Below are 25048 nucleotides of genomic sequence, written 5' to 3'. Positions count from 1 at the left end.
TTAAGGATAACAAACTGTAATTTTTTTGTAATTTTTTCCAATTGTTTTCAAATTAACTGTGAATGATCCTAGCACTTCAGAATAGGTCAAGTGGTTCTCCAAAGTCGCCGAAAACTTTGGAAAAGAAATTTAAAAAAATTATTAAAAAAAAAAAAATCTTTCTTTTTTCTTTTTTTTTTTTAATTTTTTTTCAGAAAATCGGAGTACTCCGATTTTGGGGGTTTAAAACTCAGGAAATCGGAGTAACTCCGCGAAAATCGGAGTAGTTGGCAGGTATGACATGCATAGAACCGATTCCTGGTAGAGACTCATTCCTACCTTATCAGTACACTTGCGTAGATTCTCCTGGCATTCCTCTAGTCTATCGTTAGCGCCATCACCTCCTCGCATCCAATACTTTCTTGCTAATACTAGTCTCGGTATTCTGTAGGAGTTTTATTGCTGTCTCAATCACGCCATCAACTGTCACATCCAGCGGCATCTCCTTCCTGTCAGGGAAAAAAGAAATATTTGATTCAAAATCATTTGTGTACAACCATATTCAAAATGATGTTAAAGTCAGCAGAACATGTAACACCCTTTTCGGTAGGCATGATGCAGAGAAGGGAATAAAAACTTTAAGGTGTATTTCATGATTCTAGCATCCTTATTTTAGGGTATGGTTCAAAAAAAATTATTATTTCCAAAGTTGCGAGTTCTGCATAATTGCATTGTTTGTATTACAGTGCCACATAGGCACTGTGTCAGAATTTCTGTGTCAGAAAATACTAATTTGATGATGCCTTTGTCAAGAACCTACAAGAACAGCTACATGAAGAAAAATTTGTGTGTGTGTGGGGGGGGGGGGGCATCATTCGTTAGTGAAATAAAAACTGACAATTGAGTCTGATCTTCCCAGAAACCTTCCAAGGACTCTTTCTATTACCGTATTCGTCCGAGTATAGTCCCACGTTCGAGTATAACCCGCCCCCCCAGTTTTCGAAAAATTTCAGAAATTGTAAAAAAAAAAAAAAATTCAAGATATTTTGTATTTTTAATATGAAAATTTATAATTTTTATTCATGTCATACTCTATTAATGATTTTTTTTTTTTTTTTAACCATGAATGATCCTAGCATCTAGGTCTAGGTCCAGGGACACTCCAAAACCGGAAAAAAATAAACTTGTTTTTTTGTTGTTTTTTTGTTTTTTTTGAAATTCGAGTATAATCCCACCCCCAATTGTGAAAAATGTTCACATAAAAAACGGGTGGGACTATACTCGGACCAATACGGTAGTACAATGCTTCAAGTACACTCCACACTCACCTCAATGTGCGCACCTTCTCAAAGCTTTTCTGTACCTTGGTAAACTTGACTTGTACGGCTGATGATAAGAGACTCTGCAACCCTTCCTAGAAACAAACAAAACATTTCATACTTGATTCACTCTTCTCCTTAGTCTATATCAAAATGTGCCAAGCTAAAAAACATTCAAAAGAATAACAAAGCCCCAAACAAAGCTAGTCATTAAGAGTATTATTTTCATATAAGTATATTCAAAGAGTTATCCTACACTGGCTTTCAGAGAAGAACGACAGTCCCTTTCTCAGATTGATAAAAACTTAAAGGAGGATTTCCTGAACCTAGCATCCTCTTTTTATGACATATTTCAGTAGATATCCACGAAAAAAGCTTATTCCCAAAATTTCAGTTGATTCCGATTTTGCATTTGCGAGTTATTAATGATTATGCGTATTACACTGCTCCCTAGGCCACTGTAGTAATTTCGTTCTGGTATACCAGAACGAAATTCAAATTTGGCGATATTTTTGCTAAACGAAATGAATCTGCAAGAAATATTTGGTACGTAAACATTATGTAGCCAGAGGTATCCAGTGGTATAAAAATCTCAACTTTTTTGGAGAAAAGTGGGGGGATGAGGTTGTGGATCACGAAATGCCCTTTTAAATTGACCAGTATAACCTATAATTGAATGGTTTTGTGCTCAGTTGGCAGTTCAACATACATGACAAACCACTATATTGCTTTAAAAAACTATTATGACGGACTTGAGGCACCTTTATGTTTTTTGACTGATTCATTGTCAATTCCTTAATCATGAGTACCAACTACTTACATTTTCTGTTTTTAGGGCACTTAGCTGCCTATCCTTTTTCTTAATTTCACGGGTAGCATTCTCCAATTGTTTATTGCTGGGTGGTGCGCTATTTGCGCCTTGTTCATTTCTGCTGGTCGGTGCCCTGTTTCCACCTTGTTCATTTCTACTGGTAGGTGCCCTGTTTGCACCTTGTTGTCTGTTGTTACTGGTGGTACCCTGTTTCCCTGCAGCTGCATCTTCCTGTCTGTTCTGTTGCTGGATCTGTCTCTGTTGACGTGGAGCTTGCTGTTGATTACTACTGAATCCATTCTGTGAGGAGCTTTGCTTGGGACTCTGGTCGGGACCTCGACTTGGACTGGCAACAGGAGTGATGGGTGCGGCAAACCCATGATCCCGCATCAAACGGTTTAGATCCTGTCCTTCACAGTGCAGCTCACATGGGACACTCTGGTCCCCATGGACAAGTGGTTTGTATAAGCGTACATTAATGAATTTGTTGTCTGCTACACCCATCAAGAAATTCACCGCCTAAATTGGAAAAGATAAAGATAGTATTTAGAATCTAAAAGCAACCAAAATACATGTATACATATTGGGCAATCAAATAAATAAATAGAATTCTGGATTTATACAGCGCAATTTTCCAGCAGATTCAAAACGCTGTAATTTCACTGCCACTGTTGAATCATCACAATCTGATCGCATCAACTAGGCCGGTTACAGCCAAACCCAGTGCGAACCTATCCACGCTTATACTGTAACATCCACCAATTATCTGTGCAGCTCCCCAAATTCCATTTGGTGAAGGAAGCTTTTGAATGAAACTAATTACCAGTTTACAATGTGTCGCTGAAGTGTGTGGTTCACAACCTATGCTACATAGCTCGAGATACTCTAGCTAAAATACAGGTTTACATTTACTATCTTACATTATCTTGCTGTATTTCAGCTAGAGCTCCAAACGACAAGCTTCCGGGGTTTTTTGGAGAACAATACTGTTACGTAAGATGAAGAAGAAACCCGCCTCGGAGCCTGCCCTACTCATTATTTCATTGTACTTATTGCAATTTGCCTCCACACATTACGTAATCAACACAAAGCTTTTGTGAGGATTAGTGAGTGGATAAGAAATTGACAGTGGAGGATACTGAAGGACACGCCGATTGTTAGTTGTCAATCATGAATTGCCGCAACGTATTAATATTTTACTGCATGGCATTCCGCAAAACACCAAGACAAATTATGCCGTATTTTTCCAAAGATCATCTCATATGAAGTAAGCTGAATGCGATCTGTACTTTTGTAACATTCCGATCGCTTTTGATCACCTATTATCGGCGAATTTGCTTGAAAACACGTGAGTTCATGTTGTGTAAACATAATTAGCATAGACACAAATGAAATTACGATGCAATACAATGCAATTTGAATGCGCAGCAGATCTATAGAAATAACTTTGCCCGGTTTTATGCAGAATTAGACCCTGTCTGATGCTACAGGATTCTCAGTGAAGTAGATCGGATCAGAGTTTATTCTGAGTGTAGCAGTGCTGCTATTTTTGAGCATCTACGTTGGCCACCAGATACTTGTGACACCTGTTAGATAGCTATGTATTCATTTGACTTACTCGTTTGTGTTCTTCAGCATTAGAAATAGCTGTACAAGTTGGTTTCAATCCATGTAGATGTAGTTTGCATGCTTGTGGTTGGACGGTAGCTAATTCACCTGTTAACTGCACCATCTGAGTGGCGTCTGTCACCTCTTCATTACCATAATCAATGTACCGTACATGAGCCTTGACAAGGAAGTAAAATTAACATTGTGTTTTAAGGGGGTACTACACCCCTGTGGTAAATTTGTGACTATTTTTGAATTTTTCTCACAAAATAATAACACATGGTAATAAAAGTTATGGATATTATTGGGGCAAGGAATCCAATTACTACACTGAAATTTCTGTGACTCAAGACAAGCGGTTCAGTATATATGATAGGAAATGAGGTACGTCCTAGCGGTACCTTATTTCTTATCAGAAATAACGAACCGCTTGTCTTGGGTCACTGAAAATAACTTTTGTTACCAATGTGTTATTAGTTTTTGAGAAAATTAAAAAATAGACACAAATTTATTGAGGGGTGTAGTACCCCCTTAAACCAGATGGATAGCCTAGACTTACCATACCAGAGTTGTAACGAGTCATGACTTGTGACTCAAGGTAAACTCAGGCATCCGACTCAAGTGATATTAAGTGAATGAACTCCATTGAATTTTAATAGTGACTCGAGTCACTTGACTTGACTTGAGCTAATAATAATTAGGCCAAATGACTTAATTCGGTTTGATTTTTGGTCACTCGTTACAGTTGGAATCCAGGCACCCCCATGAAAGACTTGTCACAAAAACTGATTGAGGAGCCAATGGCTCCTAAGTTTATAAATTTAGGCGCCCAAATTTTGCTCCCATGTAAAAAATCTGAGGTACCAACGTAAACTGAACAGCTGCTGTACTCTGATCTACATATTCCCATTGAACGCTACATACTTCATACGCATATGTTTTCCAGGAAGTCCCCATTTAGACATGATGATAAATGCATATTCATAGCATACATTCGTACTCTTGAATGCTACATTACATAATAACATGTTTTGTTTTTGGCGATTAAAAGCTTCAGCAGTTGGTCGCCATTGGCGCCAGGGATTGAATATTTAGTCGCCATCAGCAAAAATCTAGTCGCCAATGCTCCTAAAATGGTTGCACCGTACAGCACTGCTGTACATTTCAAATGGAGACACCCATTCAGGTAAACCCATTTGAAATATACACCAACCTTTAGGGAGATTATGTCTTCCATAATGGGGTGTATGGATTTCAAATGGATGGTCATTTTGCTTTTCCAAGAAACTAAATACGTACAAATATTGTGGCAAAATTGTGGGAAAGTTGATTTATCTTATCAGAAAATAACAACATTTTCCAGCCCCTGATAAGTTAGAACTCCTTCATCTTTCAGTCTACTTGAGACTATGCACATTTGGGGTCAAACCATAAAAGAGAAATTTAGCGGCAATTATGGAGTATTTTTACCTCTTTAGTGTTGTTCTGTCCATAGGCTAACACCTTGCACCTGTACCACAACCCATCCTCACTGAACACTGATCCGTACAGAACCTTAGGCTCTGGCTTGGAGGATATCTTGGGGGCACTTTGGCAGAACTCCTGCATTTCCACCATGATTCTGCTGCTCTGTTCGATGGATGCCTGGCTACTCAATTGTACATAGACACTGCAGGCATTACTAGCATGAGTAAGCATAACCGACTCCTGCAATAGTAGAAGATATCAGCAATACAATGGTTAGTTCTTGTCAGCAGCAACTTCAAGCTGGAAATAACACTATGGACCATAATGACCTCATCCCAATGCCATAGTTCAATAACCTCAATTAAACAATCATAGAGCAAATCTTGACCTGAAATTACAGAGTACGAGTTTGTGTACCTAAATTTCCAAAGGTCATTCAATGAATGTGCAACTGTATTGGGGTTAAAGATGTTGTGTGGCATGTTGTGGCTCCTAGTGTAATACATTATACTGGAACTGGCCTAAAAGGCATATCATACCAGTGTAGCGGGGTTTTTTTTGTGACTTCCGTCACTTATCAGAAAAGTTATTGTCAAGATGTTAACTTGAAGGCAACTTCTATGTAACTAGCCAAGACTGGTTGCTGGTAGCGATTGTGAAAATGCTACCAGCGTTACTAGCTTATTTCGAACAATGATGATATAATGCTTGCACCACACTTTGCATGTCTTGTTAGTGTCCCTCCCATGCACCATTATATAGTAGACATCTGTGTTACTTAAATGACAGTTTCTACCAGAGTACATCCCCACCTTGTTGAAGTCAACTTACCTCTGCAACAACTGTCAGGTTCTGTGGTGCTGCTGTTGCTGGGCTATCTTGACGCACACCTGCAAAGTGAAATAATGTCACCAATATTGGTCTCAAAAAAACATGGATGGGTTGTACAATGTTTTACAAGTTTGATATTCTGATAATATCTGGCTTCTCATGATTTGTGGAATTTTATCCTCAATCTACAAAATTTCATAATTTTTATTTTTAGTTTGCAACGTAAAACCAGAAACATTGCAATTCCTCATTCTCCATTCTGAAAGAATTTTCTGTGATATTTCTACAAGCAGTATTGCCCAAACAGGCATTATGTCTCAATTTTGGTGCAGTGAACATGAGATTTGGCCGGCCCCAGAGAATTGCCTTCTCAAGGCAAACATATAACAATTTTGCATCAAATTAGATCATGTTTTAGGAAACGCACTTCATTTGGCACAACAACATTTTTGACAGTGAAACACCCTTCCAGAATCATTATGTAACATAACAAGCACCTAACTCATAAAATAAACCAACACAATGCAACGCTCTAAATAGAATACACTGCGCTACACATCAACATACATGTCTACATTGCTCCACTATGATCCACTATTGACCTTTTCAGTAAATCTAATAAGCCTTTTTTTGGGACCTCTAGATACACCACCAATTATGTGCACATGATTAGCGAACATTGTTACTGTACATTTACCGCCATTGAGTGCGCAATAATGATGTCTGCATTGGCATGATGACATCAGGGGTCCCAAATGCAAAGGAAAGATTCCTACCTAAGGCCACTCCACACCCTTGTCTCAATTCTAGCTGTGCTTACATTGTGTAATAATCGATCCATTGGGAACTTTTTTCAAAATTCAGCTGGATGTTTCATGGTATTATCTGAATATTCCAACTTTGATGACACCTCTCTTCATTTTCAAAGAGGTATAAGAGTGATTTGATGAGACAGGTGCCCTAATCAATTCTTAGCAAAGCAATGCTGTATTGATTACACGTTTAATTTGCTCCATTGCATTTACACCCACACAACCTCCTCTGACAGTGAATGGAATCCGCCAAGCGTGACGTGCCGAGGATATAACATAGAGCAGAAAATTGTGAAAATATTCACATCCAGCTGGATTTTACACAATTTGGCCCCTAATTCGGAAATCATCCAAAACGATCCACACCTTTTATACCATTTTGATGAAAACTGTTGAACCTGGTAAGGCTCAAACTGCCAAAGTTGGTTGGATCTCCAAACTTTTCAAGGCAGGTCTGAGTTTTCATATGGACTAGTCCATTGGGCTATTCCACTTGAAATCCATACACATTACACCCCAAAGACATGACCTTAACTTTCCACACAGGGAATGTGAATTTCAAATGGGTTACCGGAATGTGGTGGCTCCATTTGAAATCTACACCCCCAGTTTGGGAGATTAAGGTCATGTCTTCCATAGCGGATGTATGGATTTCAAGTGGAATAGCCCGCTGCCTACCTCTTGTCCTGGCGGATGTACCATCTTTGCCAGCATCCCCTCCTCCGCCAAATCCACCTCCGCTGCCTCCTGTTCCGCCAAATCCACTTCCACCGCCACCACTACCGCCGCCGCCGCCGCCACCACCGGTGTACCTGTGGGATACATATCAATACAACTTGATCATCATGATCAGGGTTTTCTTTAACGCACAAAACACGCGTATTTACGCGTTCAGGCACTTTACTGACTCCTTCAAATCCCTAGTTCCAAAGTCCAATGCGTACAAAATCTTGAAAACGTACGCGTTCAGATATTGCAAGAATTGAATAGAGAAACACCTGACATTGTGTATTTATTCTCGGCTTTTGGCATTTAGGACCTATAGGCCTACTCCCGATATGTAGGACAACGAAAGGCTTTATGGACCGGCATTTCACAATTTTCAGCTTTTCAATGGTCCACCAAATCGCTTCAATTAGGTCTTCATTTTGCAAAATTTTCCAAGTTCTAAGGGGGGGTGGAACATCACCCTGCGTAGTTGATAAACATATGGCCACTTTCACTTCTGCTTTCGAGTTTCGACATTTGCCAATTTATGTTTAACACAATTTATAGGCCTACCATAATAGGGAAAACTTGTCGTCCACGAAAGACTCCATGGACTGCTCATTTCACAAATGTTCGGCTTTTTTAAACTAAAATTTTACACATGAATATTGCCAAAATGATCCACCAAATTGCTTCAATTAGGTCTTCATTTGGCAAAAGTTTCTTACTTCTCAGGGGGAATCTTTAAATATTATTCTCCAAACAGTGGCGTAGATTTCTTTTTGACTCGGGGGGGGGGGGGGAGGGTGTGTGTCTTGAAGTATAGTGAATCCAGCACCTTTTGGAGAAAGAATAAGTTTATGGTACAACACATTTTGCCATTTTGAAGCTTAAGGGGGTACTACACCCCTGGCCAATTTTGTGTCTATTTTTGCATTTTTCTCAAAAAATATAGCGCATTGGTGACAAGAAAGATATGTATATTATAGGGGCAAGGACTACAACTACTGCACTGAAAATTCAGCAACTCAAGGCAAGTAGTTATTGATTTATTGATCAAATATTGGTTTTCCCTCATTTTTGACTGTAACTCCACAACTGTTGTCTGTGCTGAAATAAAATTTCCAGTGCAGTAGTTGTAGTCCTTGCCCCTATAATATACATATCTTACTTGTCACCAATGCTCTATAATTTTTGAAAAAAATGCAAAAATAGGCACGAAATTGGGCAGGGGTGTAGTACCCCCTTAACTGTTGAAATATGGTGCAAAAGTAGAATAAATTCGCGAGAAGCGCGCAAAAATGTGCACTTTTGGGGCTAAAATGGCCAAATATAAGGTTAATTTGGTCAGAAACCCACATACAGGCGTCAACATTGGGGGATGATTGTATGGACCATCCCCTGGCAAAATATTGGGGAGATCCCCCCTCCCACCATCCCAATCCGGATCTACGCCTATGGCTCCAAAAACACACATATTGTTAAAAATGTCTTCAAAAATAATATTATAAAAATACCCCTTGGGCAATGTTTTTGACTCCTTCAGAGGAAAAATTCACAATTGAAAGGGTCAACAAAATTTGAAAATACCCCTTCAGCAAAATGCTTAAAGAAAACCCTGATCATGATGATGGTGGTTTTAATTAATTCATTCCTTTGAGAATCCAATTAGAAGCAGGGGCGAGTTAAAGGTGGAGGTCCAATTGTTACACATAAATGTTTTACATCACATTGACACAAATCAGGCAAACATTATTATTCCATGTTTTGAGTCAAATTGATCCTGAGATTGGGATTCTAGAGGCAAAAATGTAACTTCCAAGATGGTAAACACCAAATGTACCAGTTTTTGTTCATATCACCAAAACATATTTCAGGCCTAAAATTTCACAGGGTATGAACACAATATGAGCATAAAGCTGATACTACAATCAACATCTTGATGGGGTGGGGGTAAAGTGAGAGGGTCACACACCTGCATGCATACCTGTGGAGGTATTTAGGCTTTCAGACACACCTGTAAGAGTGTAGAAGCAATGGCACGTCTTTCAGTAACGTCCCTGAATGATGTTAATATAAATGGTATATAAGGTGAGTTTTGGGCCCAAGTGGTCAGCGACTTCCTGTAATGAGCAATGATCTTATATAATTGTGCTATAGAAATATGTGCCATTTTTTTTAATTATAGGAGAATGTGCACCTACTTTGGGTTGTTTGGGTTCCTCTCCGCCTTTTTTACTAACAGCACCTTGCCGTTAACGTACTTGCCGGATGCATCTGAAACGGCTTTCTGTGCACTCTCTTCCTCCACAAACCTAACAAAACTGACACAGAGAATAGGACACAGACAGTCTATATGAATACATTATATAATGACGAGCTCACCAATGCTCAAAAACTGTAAAAGGAAATGTTGAGCAGAGATTTTTATGAATGATATAGATCCTCATTTGTAAAATTTGCAATTCAGCTTTGTGTTGCATTATTATGGAAGCATGCACTTTTCAAGTTAAATATAAAAAAAAACATTAGAAAATTTGTAAAGCCTTTATCATTTCATTTCTATGACATTGTTTGATTAAAAGTTGCAGTCTGCTTATTTCTAGATACTGAACTGTGCTTTTATAACATATATCAAAAGCTACTTGTTAATGTTCCTATTTCTCTACTAAACATTGAACAGTTCCAAAAAAATGCCTCTTAACATTTTACCAATTTGAACATGCTTGTGCACAACATATTTCAAGCTAAAATTGTTCCTTATTATGACTTCAACTTTTGGTTGGTGGTGCAAACATGCACACTGACAATCTGAAAACACTAGCTACATTATCTCCTGTTCCATACAGTTTACTGAACACAATGAAACAAAGAAAGTTGACCATTTTTGTCATAAAAAAAAATAATGTTTGTTGCATCACATATGTATGTAACATGCTAAGCCACTTGAACCCCTGAACCCCCCCAACCTGGAAGACTTATGAATTCCTACCAAATTCTACAGATTGATTGATTGATTGATTGATTGATTGATTGATTTTATTCGTTTCAATAATTTCCGATACAAACAATTATAATACATAAAAAGTGGATATGGTATGAAAGATTCTGTAATTCCATACAGAATTTTCTCATAAGATAATATCATAAATTTGAAAACAATTTTAAACTAAAACCTTCCAACTGGATTGAACATATGGTGCAAATTCAATTCAATTCAATTCAAGAAACATTTATTTCACAACTTCAAAAATACATAGTATAAATGACAAATGCCATAAATTTTCAAACCAATTACATACAAAGCAAAGTAGTGAATCCGATCACAGGCCCACTGATGACAGTCAAATGCGATCACGTAAGAACAAACAACCTATTAAAAGGCAAGAGACAGGTCAAGAGTGGGCCTGAGACAAGATTATGAGGGCATCAATAAAAACCTAAAATAAAGTTGTGGGGCAACACGCTGGGAGCAAGCTCGTGGGTGCGGGTTGCCGGCAAACAGTACAAACGAAAATACAAATACAAACAGGACAAGACAAGACCTTACAAAAAAAAATAAGATGTGAACAGGAGTCAAAGAATAATTACTGGTAAACCGGTTTAGAAAGCAAATTGCTCTTAAAATGATGTTTGAAGGAGCTTGTGGATGTGGCATTTTGGATGGAAATGGGAATGGAGTTCCAAATGTTAACTCCATGCACTTTGATCGAGTTAGCAGCAAGATTAGAACGAACACGAGGCGGATGCAAACGAACACGATGCAATTGAGATGGAAGTGAAATCTTCCACACAGTGGGTGTGGATTTGAAATGCAGCCCATGGATCCATTCTGATTCAATTACCCGAATTTGGTGCCAGTCTGCTTGCCATCTTTCAATAGAACACTGTGAATGCCTCCATATGATGCAAATAGACGTTTCATCCCATCCTGTAGAAAAAACAAACAAACAATATTTAGATTAGTACTTGATACATTCCTGGTAGAGAATAAGTTTACCAAGTTGTCCAAGTACCATTCACTTACTAGGCTGACTTTGTTAAGAAGTAAAAGTGAACATTTTCGCACTAGTGTTTAATGTGCATTCACATACACACATACATTGTAGCAGTCGATACGAAGAAATCGTTGCTCCAAAAATGACCGCAAATTACACATTTGGTCTTGCGTCATGAGTTGGGATACCTAATTTGGCGGTGGGGTAACACTTTTCCACCTTTTCCATGTTTATGATGTCATATTTTCCATAATACTTGTCATACAATAATAAATTTAGTGTCATTTTAAAGAGTAATCTATAGACCACTTGACATCACTGTTTATCAACAAAGGCGAGGGACTCGTTTATCGATATGCTTGAACGAGCCGCTACACTGTTAAATAGCTGTCTTGTACTATATGAAATGTGGCGGGCAATTTAAAATGCACGTGCCCTTAGCAAACTACGATGCGTACGCACACTGCAGGGCAACGACGTCACATGCCAAGTGGTCTATACTCTTTCCATAGCAATAAATAAAATTGGTTCATATTGTTTCAGTTTTAATTAGGGTTAATTAATTAATGAATTGGTGATTGCGGTGGTGGCTAGGGAGCCAGTGGCTAGGGAGATATTTTCCACTTTTAAATGTTAATTTTAAAGAAACAGGAAGGTCCATGTGTCATGAAAACACAATTTCTGGATTAACAGACCCCAAATACATATAATTAGACACCAAAATTAAATAAAAAGCTTTAAAATAAAAAATTAACATCATTTTATTACAAATATATATTTTTTAGACCCCCCCTTTCTGAAAATGGTATTTTGGCCAGCGCCAGCTCATTTCTTGGCTTATTTTTATTAAAAAGGTGTCAAAATGCTCAGGAAAACAAGCCTCATCAAGTAAGATGTTACTTAGCTGCAAGATGAAAGCCATTGTAATTTTCAAAATTTCCATGTGTTACGGATAGGGGTCCCAACTCATGGCGCAGGACCATTTGTAATCATTTTTCACCACAAAATATGATATTAAAACACAGGTGAGCAATGTATGACTATATGGAGAGGTCAAACAGATTGTTAATTATTGTCAATTAATATTTTTTGACATTTAGGGAATGTTCATAAATACTTTGGTGGGGGAGTTGGAAAATATGGGGGATCAAAAAATTTTGGGTCCTAAAAAGGGGAGATCAAAAAAGTTCAGTCCTTAATTAGGGGGGATCATTTATTTTAAAATAAAAAAGTGCCAATTTTTTGCTCTTCGCGCAAATTAATTCCAGTTTTGTACTATACTTCACCAATTAAGCTTCAATATGGCAAATTTTTTGTACCATCATAAAACTTATTTTGTCGGCAAAAGGTGCTGGATAATGGATTCACTGAACTTCAAGAAATTTTCTCTAACCCCATTGTCAAAAAGAAATCTATGCCACTGTTAATGATCATATTTTTGGTTTCTTTCTTAGGACATGAAAGGGGGGATCAAAAAAATTTTAGACCATAAAAAGGGAAGATAAAAAAAAATCCACCTTTTTTTAGGGGGAATCCAAAATTTTTGACGTCCGAGGTTCCAACTTTTTCAACCCCCCACCAAAGTATTTATGAACACTTCCTTATAATGAAAACAATTTACACTGAAGACACCCTATGGCACCTGCTACAACTTGAGAACAAGTCCTCAAATGTTCGAAATTTACAACTGACCGGCTCCATACATTTGATACATATTTCCATACATTTGATGTATGACAGCTGCACATAGTCCGAATAATCAGACCCAGAACAAAGTATTAATTTCTGACATGATCGTGTTCTGGGTCTGAACTGTTTCCATTCGAAATCTTGATGCCCAATTGGACAAAAGAAGCACATGGTCCTACTTCACAGTTTTTTAATCCCCTATTCATGTTGCGTGAATCACTCTATTGTGGACCACCCTTTTGATACTTGAGTATTTGGACAAGCGGAACAGCTTTTGACAGGCCTTTTGTCTACCTCTCTGTTTGTAAACAAACGAGGAGGTCGAAATTGTCCTCCTCGGCAAATACGAAAGGCAGCGTAACAGTATGGCACTATTACCTTCACAGTCACATGCATTCACAGGCCAGTGATGCCACAGGCTCCAGCCTATTATAGACCACTTGACATCACTGTTTATCAACAAAGACGAGGGACTCGTCTATTGATATGCTTGAACGAGCCGCTGCACTGTTCAAATAGCTTTCAGCCTTTCTTGTAGTAGGGACTGCAGAAGTCTACTGAGCATAGTCAATTTCCCAATACAAAAAATGGTGTAAAATAATGCATCAGAAAAACTGACATTTTTAGCATTTTACTGAAATTCTGAGCTGATTTAAGGCAAATTACCAATTTTAAATGGTTACTGGTCACCACCAAATGTCAAAAAATTGTGTTAAAATGCATCCGCAATTCCCTAATTAGGTCAATTAAATTGGAAATTAATTATTTTTCCAATTTAGGGGTTTTGCTATTCATGAATGTGAACGAATACAAAATTTTTGGAAAGAGCATGGTCAAATTACTCAGAAAATGTTTTTGAATTTTGAAAATCGGTTAGCTAAAAATAGCTAAAACGGATATTGTAAAGTGCCATAGTGTTATAGCAAACTTTATGTTGTTTACTTCTTGTTTACTTTTGTTTATCTAAACTTTGCAAGTCAACATACTCAATACTAAAGCAAATTTTAGCAATTTTCTGGCACTAATATATTTGCTGGATATAGCACTTTCATGTTGACGAGAAAACTAGAGCGATAACCGCACCATAGCTGAACCATATGGCTTCGGCAGTATATTGTGGTAGGCCTATACCTAGGCACCGGAGTTTTGCGCGATTTCAAACAGCAAAATGCGCTGGCCACTTTTCAAAATGCGCCAAAAAATAGGTCAAAATGCGCTAAAATGCGTGATCCCCTGTTATCAATGCAAAACACGAAAAAACATCGGTAAAACGATGACATGTCAATCAATTATGACCGACTTCCGGCTCATTTCCGGGTTCATTTCCAGTTTCTGGAAAAAATAAAGATGGCGACCATCACAAATCGTTGATCGAAATGTCGAAAGCAAGGGTAAATTTCCCCACATTATGCTTGGTTTAATGATCGTTATTTGTATTTTGATGTACATAAGTGAAGTTAGAACCAATATTGCGTGAATTTTCTTGTAAATGCTGCCGATTTGGGGCATAAAATCGTAAGTTTTAACTTTAAGCTTATCGATGGGTCAAAATCGTGAACATTCTCGATGGAACCCAAAATGCGCTTTGGACACCCAAATGCGCGAAAATGTGCGCTTTTGCGCGAACCGCGCAAAACTCCGGTGCCTACCTATACCACTGTCACCCGGAGTCTGTAATGGACATAATCTCGAAATGCTACGAAGGTATGACCGCCTGAGTGGTGTTAATGAAAGAGGAAAAGTAAAGAATATAAAATAAACTAGAGCAACTGTGCCCTTTGCAAGGGATCGAGGTAAGTTAGGCAGATGACTGTGACGATCTGATCAAGCAGCAATACTGGATAGTATTAATTTTAATAAGATTGTTTCATTAATTGACGTTTTAATATATACCTTGATCGTGGAAAGCTGGCATTTTGACAACTTGACTTTTGACCTCTGTATGACCCCCTTAATGACCTTTAAATGAATTTTAGAATATTTAAAACATGCTAAGAATGTCATAAGGATTGTTGCATTTAAATTTCAGCTCAATTGAAGCATTTTGAAAACTTGAACTTGGACCCCTTTATTGCCCCAATGACCTTAAATGAATTTAAAAATATTTTCAACATGTTTAGAATGTCATAAGGATCATTGCGTTTAAATTTCAGCTCAATCGGAGCATTTCAGAAAACTTGACCTTTGACCCCTTTATGATCCCTTAATGACCTTAAATTAATCTTAAAATGCTTTTAAAATGTTAAGAATGTCATAAGGATCATTGCATATAAATTTCAGCTCAATTGGAGCATTTTGAAAAACTTGACCTTTGACCCCTTTATGACCCCTTAATGACCTTAAAATTGAATTTTAAAATTTTTGTTAAATGTTTAGAATGTCATAAGGATCATTGCATTTCAATTTCAGCTCAATTGGAGCATTTTGACAAACTTGACCTTTGAGCCCTTTACGACCCCTTAATGACCTTTAAATAAATTTTTTAATGTTTTAAACATGTTTAGAATGTCATTATACAGGGGCGTTTATTCTTCCGTTAATCGCCCCCAAAGGGGAGGGAATAATTTTACCCCTTTGGGGAAGAATTTTGCATTTTGAAAAAGAAAAAAAAATAGAGGGGAAAAACAGAAGAAAGTCAACAAGATTCAAGGAAGATTAAAAATAAAATTAACAAATTTGGGGGGAAATGTATAACTGGAACATGTATTATTAAATGTTTTATGGCTATTTTTGGAATAAAATATATGGTCACAGGCTGGCAGTGACTGCTCTACAGGGTAGGTGAATTCATCAAGTATAATTTAGGGAAGAATTATAATGGGTACATAGCATTAGCATGCATGTAGTGATCCCTTGTCTTTTACCCATTCCCATCCCAAAAATAATTATTTTGAGCGAAACCATGGACTTAAGCATAAAACAGGGAAAAGTTGGGTCAGTAATTCTTCCCTGCCCGGGTAATAGTGACTAGTGGTCATACTATATAGGTAATAATGCACACAAAGATTAAGGGAGCTCTGCTTTGCATATTTCATACAAAATCCATTTTCTTTTTAGTTTGGACAACTGCCTATCTAGGGAAGCATTTGGGATTCTAAGGGAAGATGTTTATCTTCCCTTTTAAACCTCAGCTTCAGATCCAAATCCTTGATTATCCTTCCCTAGGCCTAGATGCAATAGTTCAGTGGCAATCTCCAAACTCTGCTACAGAAGAATTTTAATTCTAAGGTTTTATAAATCAGGGGCATGTGAGTCACCACATGTATAAAAGAGCTGAAAATGCTGAAAACAGTTAGCAAAAAGCTAAAAACACCTAGCAAAAAGCTTCAATTTGGGAAGATCCTATACTTTTGTACAGAGCAAGTATACTGGTACAAATAAAGCTGAAAATCAAAAAAAAAAAAAGAAGCTGAACTGTCACACCCTATAAATAATAAATCACAGTTAGCTCTGAAAATAATAAAGAGCCTAGAGGTGTTTGCCAGCCTGTCTTCCCTAAGTTCCCTTTGAACCATTAGTCCTAAGTTAGATGCAATGGTTCAGTGTCCAGACTGTACCATCTAGGAAAGAATTTGATGTTTTTAAGGAAGACAGAATAAAACAGCTCACAACTTAGCCTAACAGTTGTATAAAGAAGTTTCTGGGTCTGACAACACATCTATATTCAGACAAGGAAGGGAGGGAACAACAAAATAAGGAAAAGTACAAGTAGATAGCAACAAGCCTAAAATTTTCCCTTTTGGTCCATTTTTTTGGATCTCAGTTGGGGAAGAATCTGGGGACGGATGTGACACAGTGCGGTAGGGTGAGGGAATAATTTCAACTTTCTGGAAGAATAGACACCCCTGTGTCATAATGATCCTTGCATTTAAATTTAAGCTCAATCGGAGCATTTTCGGTTAGAATGACCTTTTTTGACCCCTGTGACCCCTGGATGACCGCTGATGTTTGGAAATATTTTTATTATATTCTTTATGTTTTCCTCTTTCATATGACACCACTCATGGGGTCATACCTTCGTGGCATTTAGAGATGTCCATTTCAGACCAAATGGTTAGTCAGTTAGTAAGTAAGTAAGCTAGTAACATAGGCCCTACACTAATATAGGGCTAGGCTGAGACCATTTCATGGTTCAGCAAAAATAAATTGGATTCACATTTAATTATGTAATAGCCGTTTAAATTTGTTTACATAGTTTGTTTACTTGTAAATAGTTTTCTTTTGTGTTTCAATGGGTTATACAACGAGTTAAAAATTCAAAACCACGAATGAGGTTCTATTTTGCATACAAAACATAATTTCAATCCATTTAGAAATAAACAGTTCCAATAAATGCTAATTAAGGTAAGATGCTAATTAAGTTGTTTACTCTTTGTTTACATGACAACAACGCACAATTCAAACAACAATTCAACAAACCAGCCCTCGAATTAACCCACGGCACCGACGGCATATTGCCATGGGTGCCCACCCCCATTGCCGTAATGCCCTCAAAATATGTCCTTTACCGACGGCAGTCACTTGCCGTGCCCTTTAATGAAGTTGCCGTGGGTGCCCTAGCCGGCCAGCCCTGCCCAGGGTTCGTAGCGGTCATTAAATTCCTTAAAAGTCAGTGAATTTGAAGCAAGGTCATTAAAGTCATTAAAAGTCATTAAATTTTGTAGAAAAGTAAAAAAAGTCATTAAAAGTCTTTGAAATATATTTGTATGAAGGAAAAAATAAAAATACGATGTATTTTAATAATTATTTTATTTAATTTATGATTACATACCTGCCAGCCGTTCCGCTTTTGGCGGAACTGTTTACACTTTTTAAACCTCAAAGTCGGTAAAAAGCGGAACGCTTCGCTTTTCCCGAGAAAAAGAAATATTAATGATGATTCTTTCTGGACACATATATTTCCAATTTTAAAATGAAAATTCCTTAGAACCCTGACTGGATGACTAGGCTAGATAATGGTACTCATTTAACATGCATGTGGTCACCTTTTCATGCCCAAAAGACTCCCAAAATTGATGCATTTTGGTGGATTATCGGACCTGCATGTTATCAGGTTTTATGTTCAAAAACTCATCTCTTTTTCCTCAATGAATATTACCTTAGTAAGAAGTATGTAATGTGTATTAATGAACGATGACGTTTGAGATGATGCTGGACTGATGTCGTGTAGGCCTATATGTATACTCTAATATCAAGTCATGTTTAAGTCTAAATTAAATTGAAGCAAACTTGGGTCAAAGGTTTGATATGAACCTTTTAGCTGTATCCTTTGGCTTTGTGTGGCCGTCAGTCGGGGTGGACTTGGGGTGGGGGTGGGGAGGTTGGGTGGGTGTGGGTAAGTGTGTATGTATTTCCCTTGGGATAGGCCTACTATTTTAGTCCCAATTTGTAGTGACATCACTCTGTATGTTTAACATACTGAATTTTACAAATTACTTTTATCATACAATATATTCTTCATGCACATTAGTACCCCCCATGTGGGCCCCATCCCACATACCCGAAGGTGTGGGGGGGGGTCAAAGTTTGATGAATCATTGTTTTTATATTGCGCATTATATATACCAATTTCAGTCATGTAGGCCATGTTATTAGGCAAAAAAAAACTTTGAAGAATGTCTCTCATGTACAAAAGTATAGGAAACTGAAAACTTTAAAGCATGTTTTCTGGAAGAAGGAAGCACTTTTTATTAAAAGTGTAAAACAAGCCAGGAGCTTTGAAATACACATTAGTACCCCCTCCCCATGTGGGCCCCTCCCACATACCTGAAGGAGGGGTGGGGGCAAAATTTAATGAATCATCGTTTTTATATTATGCATTATATATATCAATTTCGGTCATGTAGGCCATGTTATACAGGCAAAAAAAAACTTTGAAGAATGTCTCTCATGTACAATAGTATAGGAAACTGAAAATTTAAAACCCTTTTTTAGGATGAAGGAAGCATTTTTTCAAAAAGTCTAAAACAGGTCAAAAATGGTGTAAAAACCTCTGGCTTCGGGGCTTCATCCACTCGACCCCCACTGGGCTTTGCCCCTGAACCCCTGCTGTTATATGCTCGGTCGCACAAGTGCTCCTCGCAATATGTGTTCCACTTTTGGGGTTTCTGGGGTTGGCAGGTATGTGATTATTATGTATTACTTTATACTTTCCCGTTAGATAAATTAGAACAGTAGATTAGTTGAGTAACCCTTCCGAATTCAGCAGCTGAACCTGCAGGCTGTAGTATCAATGTATATTTGTATAGGGTAAAACTAACTGGTACTTATATATTAAGAGGTACAAACATAACTGGTACTTATATTAAGATGTACAAACAATACTGTTCAACACATCCGAGGTATGAGATTTAATAAAAAGTCATTGAAAAGTGTATTTGAAAGTCATTAAAAGTCATTGATTTCACTGTGGTCTTGACACTATGAACCCTGCTGCCCCTTCATGATTATAAAATCATTAACAAGTACTGGTTAAAACCTCGAAAAATTTTGTAAAATTAAAATCGATAATCTTGAACACGATCGCTATTTTCAGCATCGTAACCCAGCTATCAATCAATAGTTGGTTATTAATTAATATTCATTACCCCTACGTAAGCTTACATATTCAGCCAATCACATCCGCTTTTATACATTATCTGGTTGCTATTTTCTGACTTCATTTTCCCGATTGGTCAGAGAAATACCTTCAGCTTACTATCGACCAATCAGAAACGCTGTTAGTAACTCAGCTTCCTTGTGTCTCGAACAAAATCCAAGTGCTGGGCAAATCAATTGATCTCTCGATTAGCAAACATTGACTTCCCATTGCAAACCGATGGCGATACCCTTCCGGTATCGTCTTAACTTGTACATGTGAGCCCATCTCTAGATATGTTTTGCACAAAATAGTTTTTATCCCGGCGAATTTGATCAATATTATTACCAAAGTTACAGTTCACCGCTGTTTCGGGTCAGTTTTGCAGCTCAGAACTAGGGATCGCAAAATTTAAGTAAATTAAACTGTTGATTTTTGACTGCTTTGTATTATTTAAGCAGGTTTTTGAGCAATCAGGTTAGTTTTAGTGTAAAGTTGAGAGTCGAATTTTACTTTCGAATTCAGCTGACAGCAATGCATCTATTCGCTTTTGAGAAATTGCCTTGGTGCCCTTCTCAAATTTTCAACAGTTGCCATGATGCCCTTTTGAAATATTACAAATTGCCGTGCTGCCTTGCCTTTTCAGTGAAAATCCAAGGCAATTATCAACTTGCCCTAAAAAGTTGCTGTGCCCCTTCAGATCCTTAATTCGAGGGTTGCAACAAACCAAAGTTACGACTTAAATGTATGCACTTTCTATGATCTGTTGCGCAGGAGACAGCACAAACTTTAATGGATATTGCCTACTTACAGGCATTTGAATTTGTTTACCTTTTTGTTTATGACTATGCTAGTCCAGAAAATAACCAATATAGAACCTGTTTTATGCCAATAATTTCCCAAAATTGCCATAGACATTTTGACTGAAAAAAGTGCCCCCATGCCGAAGTTCAACGAGTCATATCTGCTGAACGGTTTGAGGTACAGAGGTGATTCAAGCATCAAAATGCTCAGAATTTAACATTCTCTTGCATAGAAGAACTCTTATTGAGTTCAGACACTGCCAAATTTTTGGTGTGTGGTCCCTATAAAAGTTGTAGTAGTGTTGTACTAGATATGAAATGTGGCGGGCAATTTAAAATGCACGTGCTCTTACATGCTTACAAACTATGATGCGTACGCACACTGCAGGGCAAAGAACAATGGAAATTGCCATAATTTGCGCGCAATTTGCCGGGCAATGACGTCACATGCCAAGTGGTCTATACCCTAACCAGAACTCTGATCTGAATCCAAATTATACCATTGACCCATGGGGGATGTTGTTATAAAATTAGGGAGTCCAGTAGTTTCCCGATTTCCGAATTTGTATCTGGAAGCATGTAAAACACGCAAGAATTGTCGTATGTTTTAAACATGATTTTTATGTTCAAATGGAAAAATAAATTATGATTCGAAGAGATTAAAGATTAATCTTTCTAACTGTATGATGTTTTTTCCAAAAAAGTCTGTATAATACTAGATCAATGCGATAAATACGGTGTAGCCTACCTTCAGAGCAACAGATTAGCAGTAGATGCATTCGTCGCCATCTTGTCACATGAGCTTCCGGATGTGACGGAGTTTTTGGATCACATCTCATTAACCCCTGACCTAGTCCAAAATCTGAGATTATTATGGGATAGACAAAAGAATTCCCCATCTGGCAATAGTAAACAAATGCCCGTTGATAAAGCATGAACGGTAGTCAAAAGCAATTTCTGAGGCACCAAAATCAAGGTAATTTTTCCCGATTTTTCTTGTCAAAAGCCTAATATAATTCGGTTTATATAAGATTAAAGAGTCCATGAAACCTACATATGAAACTGGTATTAGATTAAATTATAGACTTTCAAGAAGAAGTTGGCCAAGTTGCAGAGCAATCGGAGGTTGCGGTAAAATGCGAACCATGATTTTGTACAGGGAGGTACTGTGGTAACATGTGAAGTACAGGGAGTGTAGCGGTGTGTTAGCGGTGCATGCCATGTCATGTGCCTTGTCAGGTTGACGCCGGGTGGTTATGGTGGTAGATGTAGCGCATTATCGGGTCTTTAGGGCAAGGATAAAAATGAAGAAAGCACACTTAATACAAGTGATATTATTTTTGTTACTACTTTTAATCATTTCTATGATACTTAAAGAATCTGTGTAATATTTTTAAATTTTTTTTTCACTTCCTTTGTATTTTTTTTTTCAATTCTGAAGTTGAGTAGTGCAGTGTCAGATGAGCTTCTAAAGACAAGAACATTTTGCATGAGGGCTTCAGAGAAATATGAGAAAAAACCACTTCAATGAATTGATATTATTTATGTTACTACTTTTAATCAACTCCAGTATAATAAGAATCTCTGTTCTAAACTTGTTATAAAAATGTTTATGCTTTTTTCCCGATAGGACCGAAGTTTGGGGTGACTTGAGAAAAAAATAAAACACACACAACTGCACTTCATACTATGTAATCATGTTGTTACTTTTTTATTCAATAATTGTTGTCAATATGATATTACAATACTAGTTGTCTTTTTTAACTCCCTTTCCAAATTTTATTAGATTTCAAATAAATTTTGAAACAGTAATCGACATAATAGGGACTTCGTTGCACACATTCCAGTTGGTCGCGGCGACAGACACAAAACCTGTACGCACACAAACACAACTTTAATTGAGCATAACTTCACTATACTTCAAGCTACTGAGCTGATTTAAAGACTGTTGGTTTTCTCTTAAATTCTCTTTCCAGTGATACCAAACTTGATAAGGTTCGCTTAAGGGGGTACTACACCCCTCGATAAATTTGTGTCTATTTCTGCATTTTTCTCAAAAACTGATAACACACTGGTAACAAAATTTATGTATATTATAGGGGCAAGGAATTCAATTACTACATTGGATTTTCAGTGACCCAAGACAAGCGGTTCGTTATTTATGATAAGAAATAAGGTACCGCTAAGATGTACCTCATTTCCAATCATATATACTGAACCGCTTGTCTTGAGTCACTGAAATTTCAATGTAGTAATTGGATTCCTTGCCCCAATAATATGCATAACTTTTGTTACCAGTGTGTTTTTTGAGAAAAATGCAAAAATAGTCACAAATTTACCACAGGGGTGTAGTACCCCCTTAAAAAAGGCAAAAAGTGCCGGACAGGGCTGTCAACTTTTTGGTATTGCTTGGCGTGAGACAGAGGCGTACCGGGATTTGCCGACTCCAATGTTCAATTTTGTACCATGATTACTTGAGCCACGGCGCTCGACAATGTGAAAAGCGGGGTAGGAGCAACAAATTATTCATGACGATCGTGAGATTTTACTAATTTTCCAGCTTTTTATGCGTGAGATTTACTACCTTGGCGTGAGACCGTGAGAAAGTGACCCAATGCGTGAGACTCACGGCCAATGCGTGAGAGTTGACAGCCCTGGTGCCGGACTCCCTAAAAGTAAAAATTGGCTAAATGCCAAAAATAATTTCATGGAATCATGAATTTATTTAGCTAAAAAACCAAGAATTGCCCAACTTGCTACATGTTTTAAACCTGAGGCTGGGGAGCCGTGCTGCAACAGTGTATACTGCATATCATATCCATAAATTGCAAAATGAGAAGAAGTAGAACTGTCTGTACAAAAAAATGTATGTATGCCGAATTCGTCATCCGAGCAAAAGCGCTGCGAGTCGCGAGCAAATTTCGGCACGATATTTTACAAACTTATACTACCGCATTCTACCAAATTTACAAAACTTGATTTTGCACCTACTTCATCAGCAGTTGAAGGCAAATTCCCAACGTAAACATCAAAGGTAGGTTTACCACGACCAGGGTTCATGATGAATCTTGCCAGGAACTTTCACGTGTTGACAAAAAGTTAAAGTTTTGACAACTTTTCGCGACTTCCTAGTCTCGCATTCCAGTCGTTTCCCTCTCCTGAGAGTTGCTCTCTCTCTGCAAGTCTGCATGGAGGAGCTTGGAGGCCCACCTTGGAGGCTGAGCAAGGGTGACTCAGAAAAACAAATGTTTTTATTTTTTAATGGGCCAACATCCAATTTTGTTCATTTTGGTGTAAAAATGCATCATGCAAAATTTCATAAAATTTAGATCAATTTTGGAGTGCACCCAGGCTTTGAAGTTTTGGCAAAGCAGTAGACAGAAGCTGACAGAACAGTAGACTTCTCCGTAGTCCACTTGCCCATTTTGCATACTCTGGTTATTACATTTAAGCATAAAACTCTGATTTATATTGATTTGTGTGCAACTGATAGATTTTCACATCTGTATCTGATCTTTTCAGTCACCGCACTCCCTCTGTTTGTTAGCTTCCCAAGTGGACTACTGACTTTGCCTTGCGGTTAATATTTTTAACACAGGACTCTATGGAGAGTTAGGCCAATTTCTGACCTAACTAAAATTGGCCATGATGTAATGCATCTTTAAATGGATCTACCTTGTGATTGTTCGCCCATATCTCGCTATGGTTTAAATCTGCCGGGCCCGCGTCATTACGTTTATCAATAAACTGGTCACTTTTGACTAGAAACTAGTCAAATTTGACTAGATTGCGGGGTGCAATAGGATCTTACTAGACTCTAGTCATTTTGACTAGGATAATCTAGTCGACAGGAACGACTAGGGAGTCTTGTCAAAACATGACCAGAATATCTAGTCATTTATTTTTCACTTTTGACTAGAAACTAGTCAAATTTGACTAGATTGCGGGGTGCAATAGGATCTTACTAGATTCTAGTCATTTTAAATTCTAGTCATGTTAATTTGGGGAAATGCATCATCTCTTGTCCGCTTCACGCTAAGAGAAGAACATTATGCCTCAACACTGTGGTGTTAAATAGCCATCAAGTGTATTTGATAGCATGGTGACACGTATTACAGAAATAATCTATAAAATTACGGTCTTAAAAGAGGAAGGCAGAAAATTATAATGTATTTGCTTGAAAATATAAAATCTATGGTGTTAAATAGCGTTTGCCCTGTGTTCTTCATCCGTGGTTTTGTTTCCTATTATTTCAACTGAGTATAATATTTAGGATTTAGAGAAGGTCCTCCAAACACTAGCACTCATCACAATAATCGTTTGTTACAAAATTGTTACCCAATTTGTTACCGAAATTGGTGTGAAAACTCACACCAAATTCTGCATCCTCGACTTGGAATTGACTAGAATTTCTTGACTAGAATTTATGACCAGGCGTAAATGACT

General features: G+C 37.6%; 2 protein-coding genes across 2 annotated transcripts in view; both read right to left on the bottom strand.

Moving 5' to 3' along the window:
* The window catches only part of LOC140171062 (serine/threonine-protein kinase 31-like), a 79243-nt gene extending 78866 nt beyond the window's left edge, over positions 1-377 (bottom strand). Inside the window, exon 1 of the mRNA XM_072194237.1 lies at positions 319-377. The gene's annotated coding sequence lies outside the window, so the exon portion shown is untranslated. The remainder of the gene's footprint in view (positions 1-318) is intronic.
* Positions 377-23717, bottom strand: LOC140171060 (uncharacterized). The gene is made up of 10 exons (XM_072194236.1): positions 23594-23717; positions 11381-11466; positions 9740-9859; positions 7506-7639; positions 6016-6074; positions 5188-5424; positions 3728-3895; positions 2119-2628; positions 1308-1393; positions 377-488 (listed from the first exon to the last, which is right to left on the bottom strand). Exons 1-10 carry the CDS (start codon positions 23660-23662, stop codon positions 377-379), a joined length of 1581 nt encoding a protein of 526 aa, XP_072050337.1. The 5' UTR covers positions 23663-23717.
* Positions 23718-25048: the final 1331 nt, after the last annotated feature.

This window comes from Amphiura filiformis, chromosome 15 (assembly GCF_039555335.1).
Source record: "Amphiura filiformis chromosome 15, Afil_fr2py, whole genome shotgun sequence".
In the NCBI taxonomy this organism is placed as follows: domain Eukaryota; kingdom Metazoa; phylum Echinodermata; class Ophiuroidea; order Amphilepidida; family Amphiuridae; genus Amphiura; species Amphiura filiformis.
The sequence above is the reverse complement of the archived record's forward strand: the minus strand, read 5'-3'. Positions and strand labels throughout refer to the sequence as shown.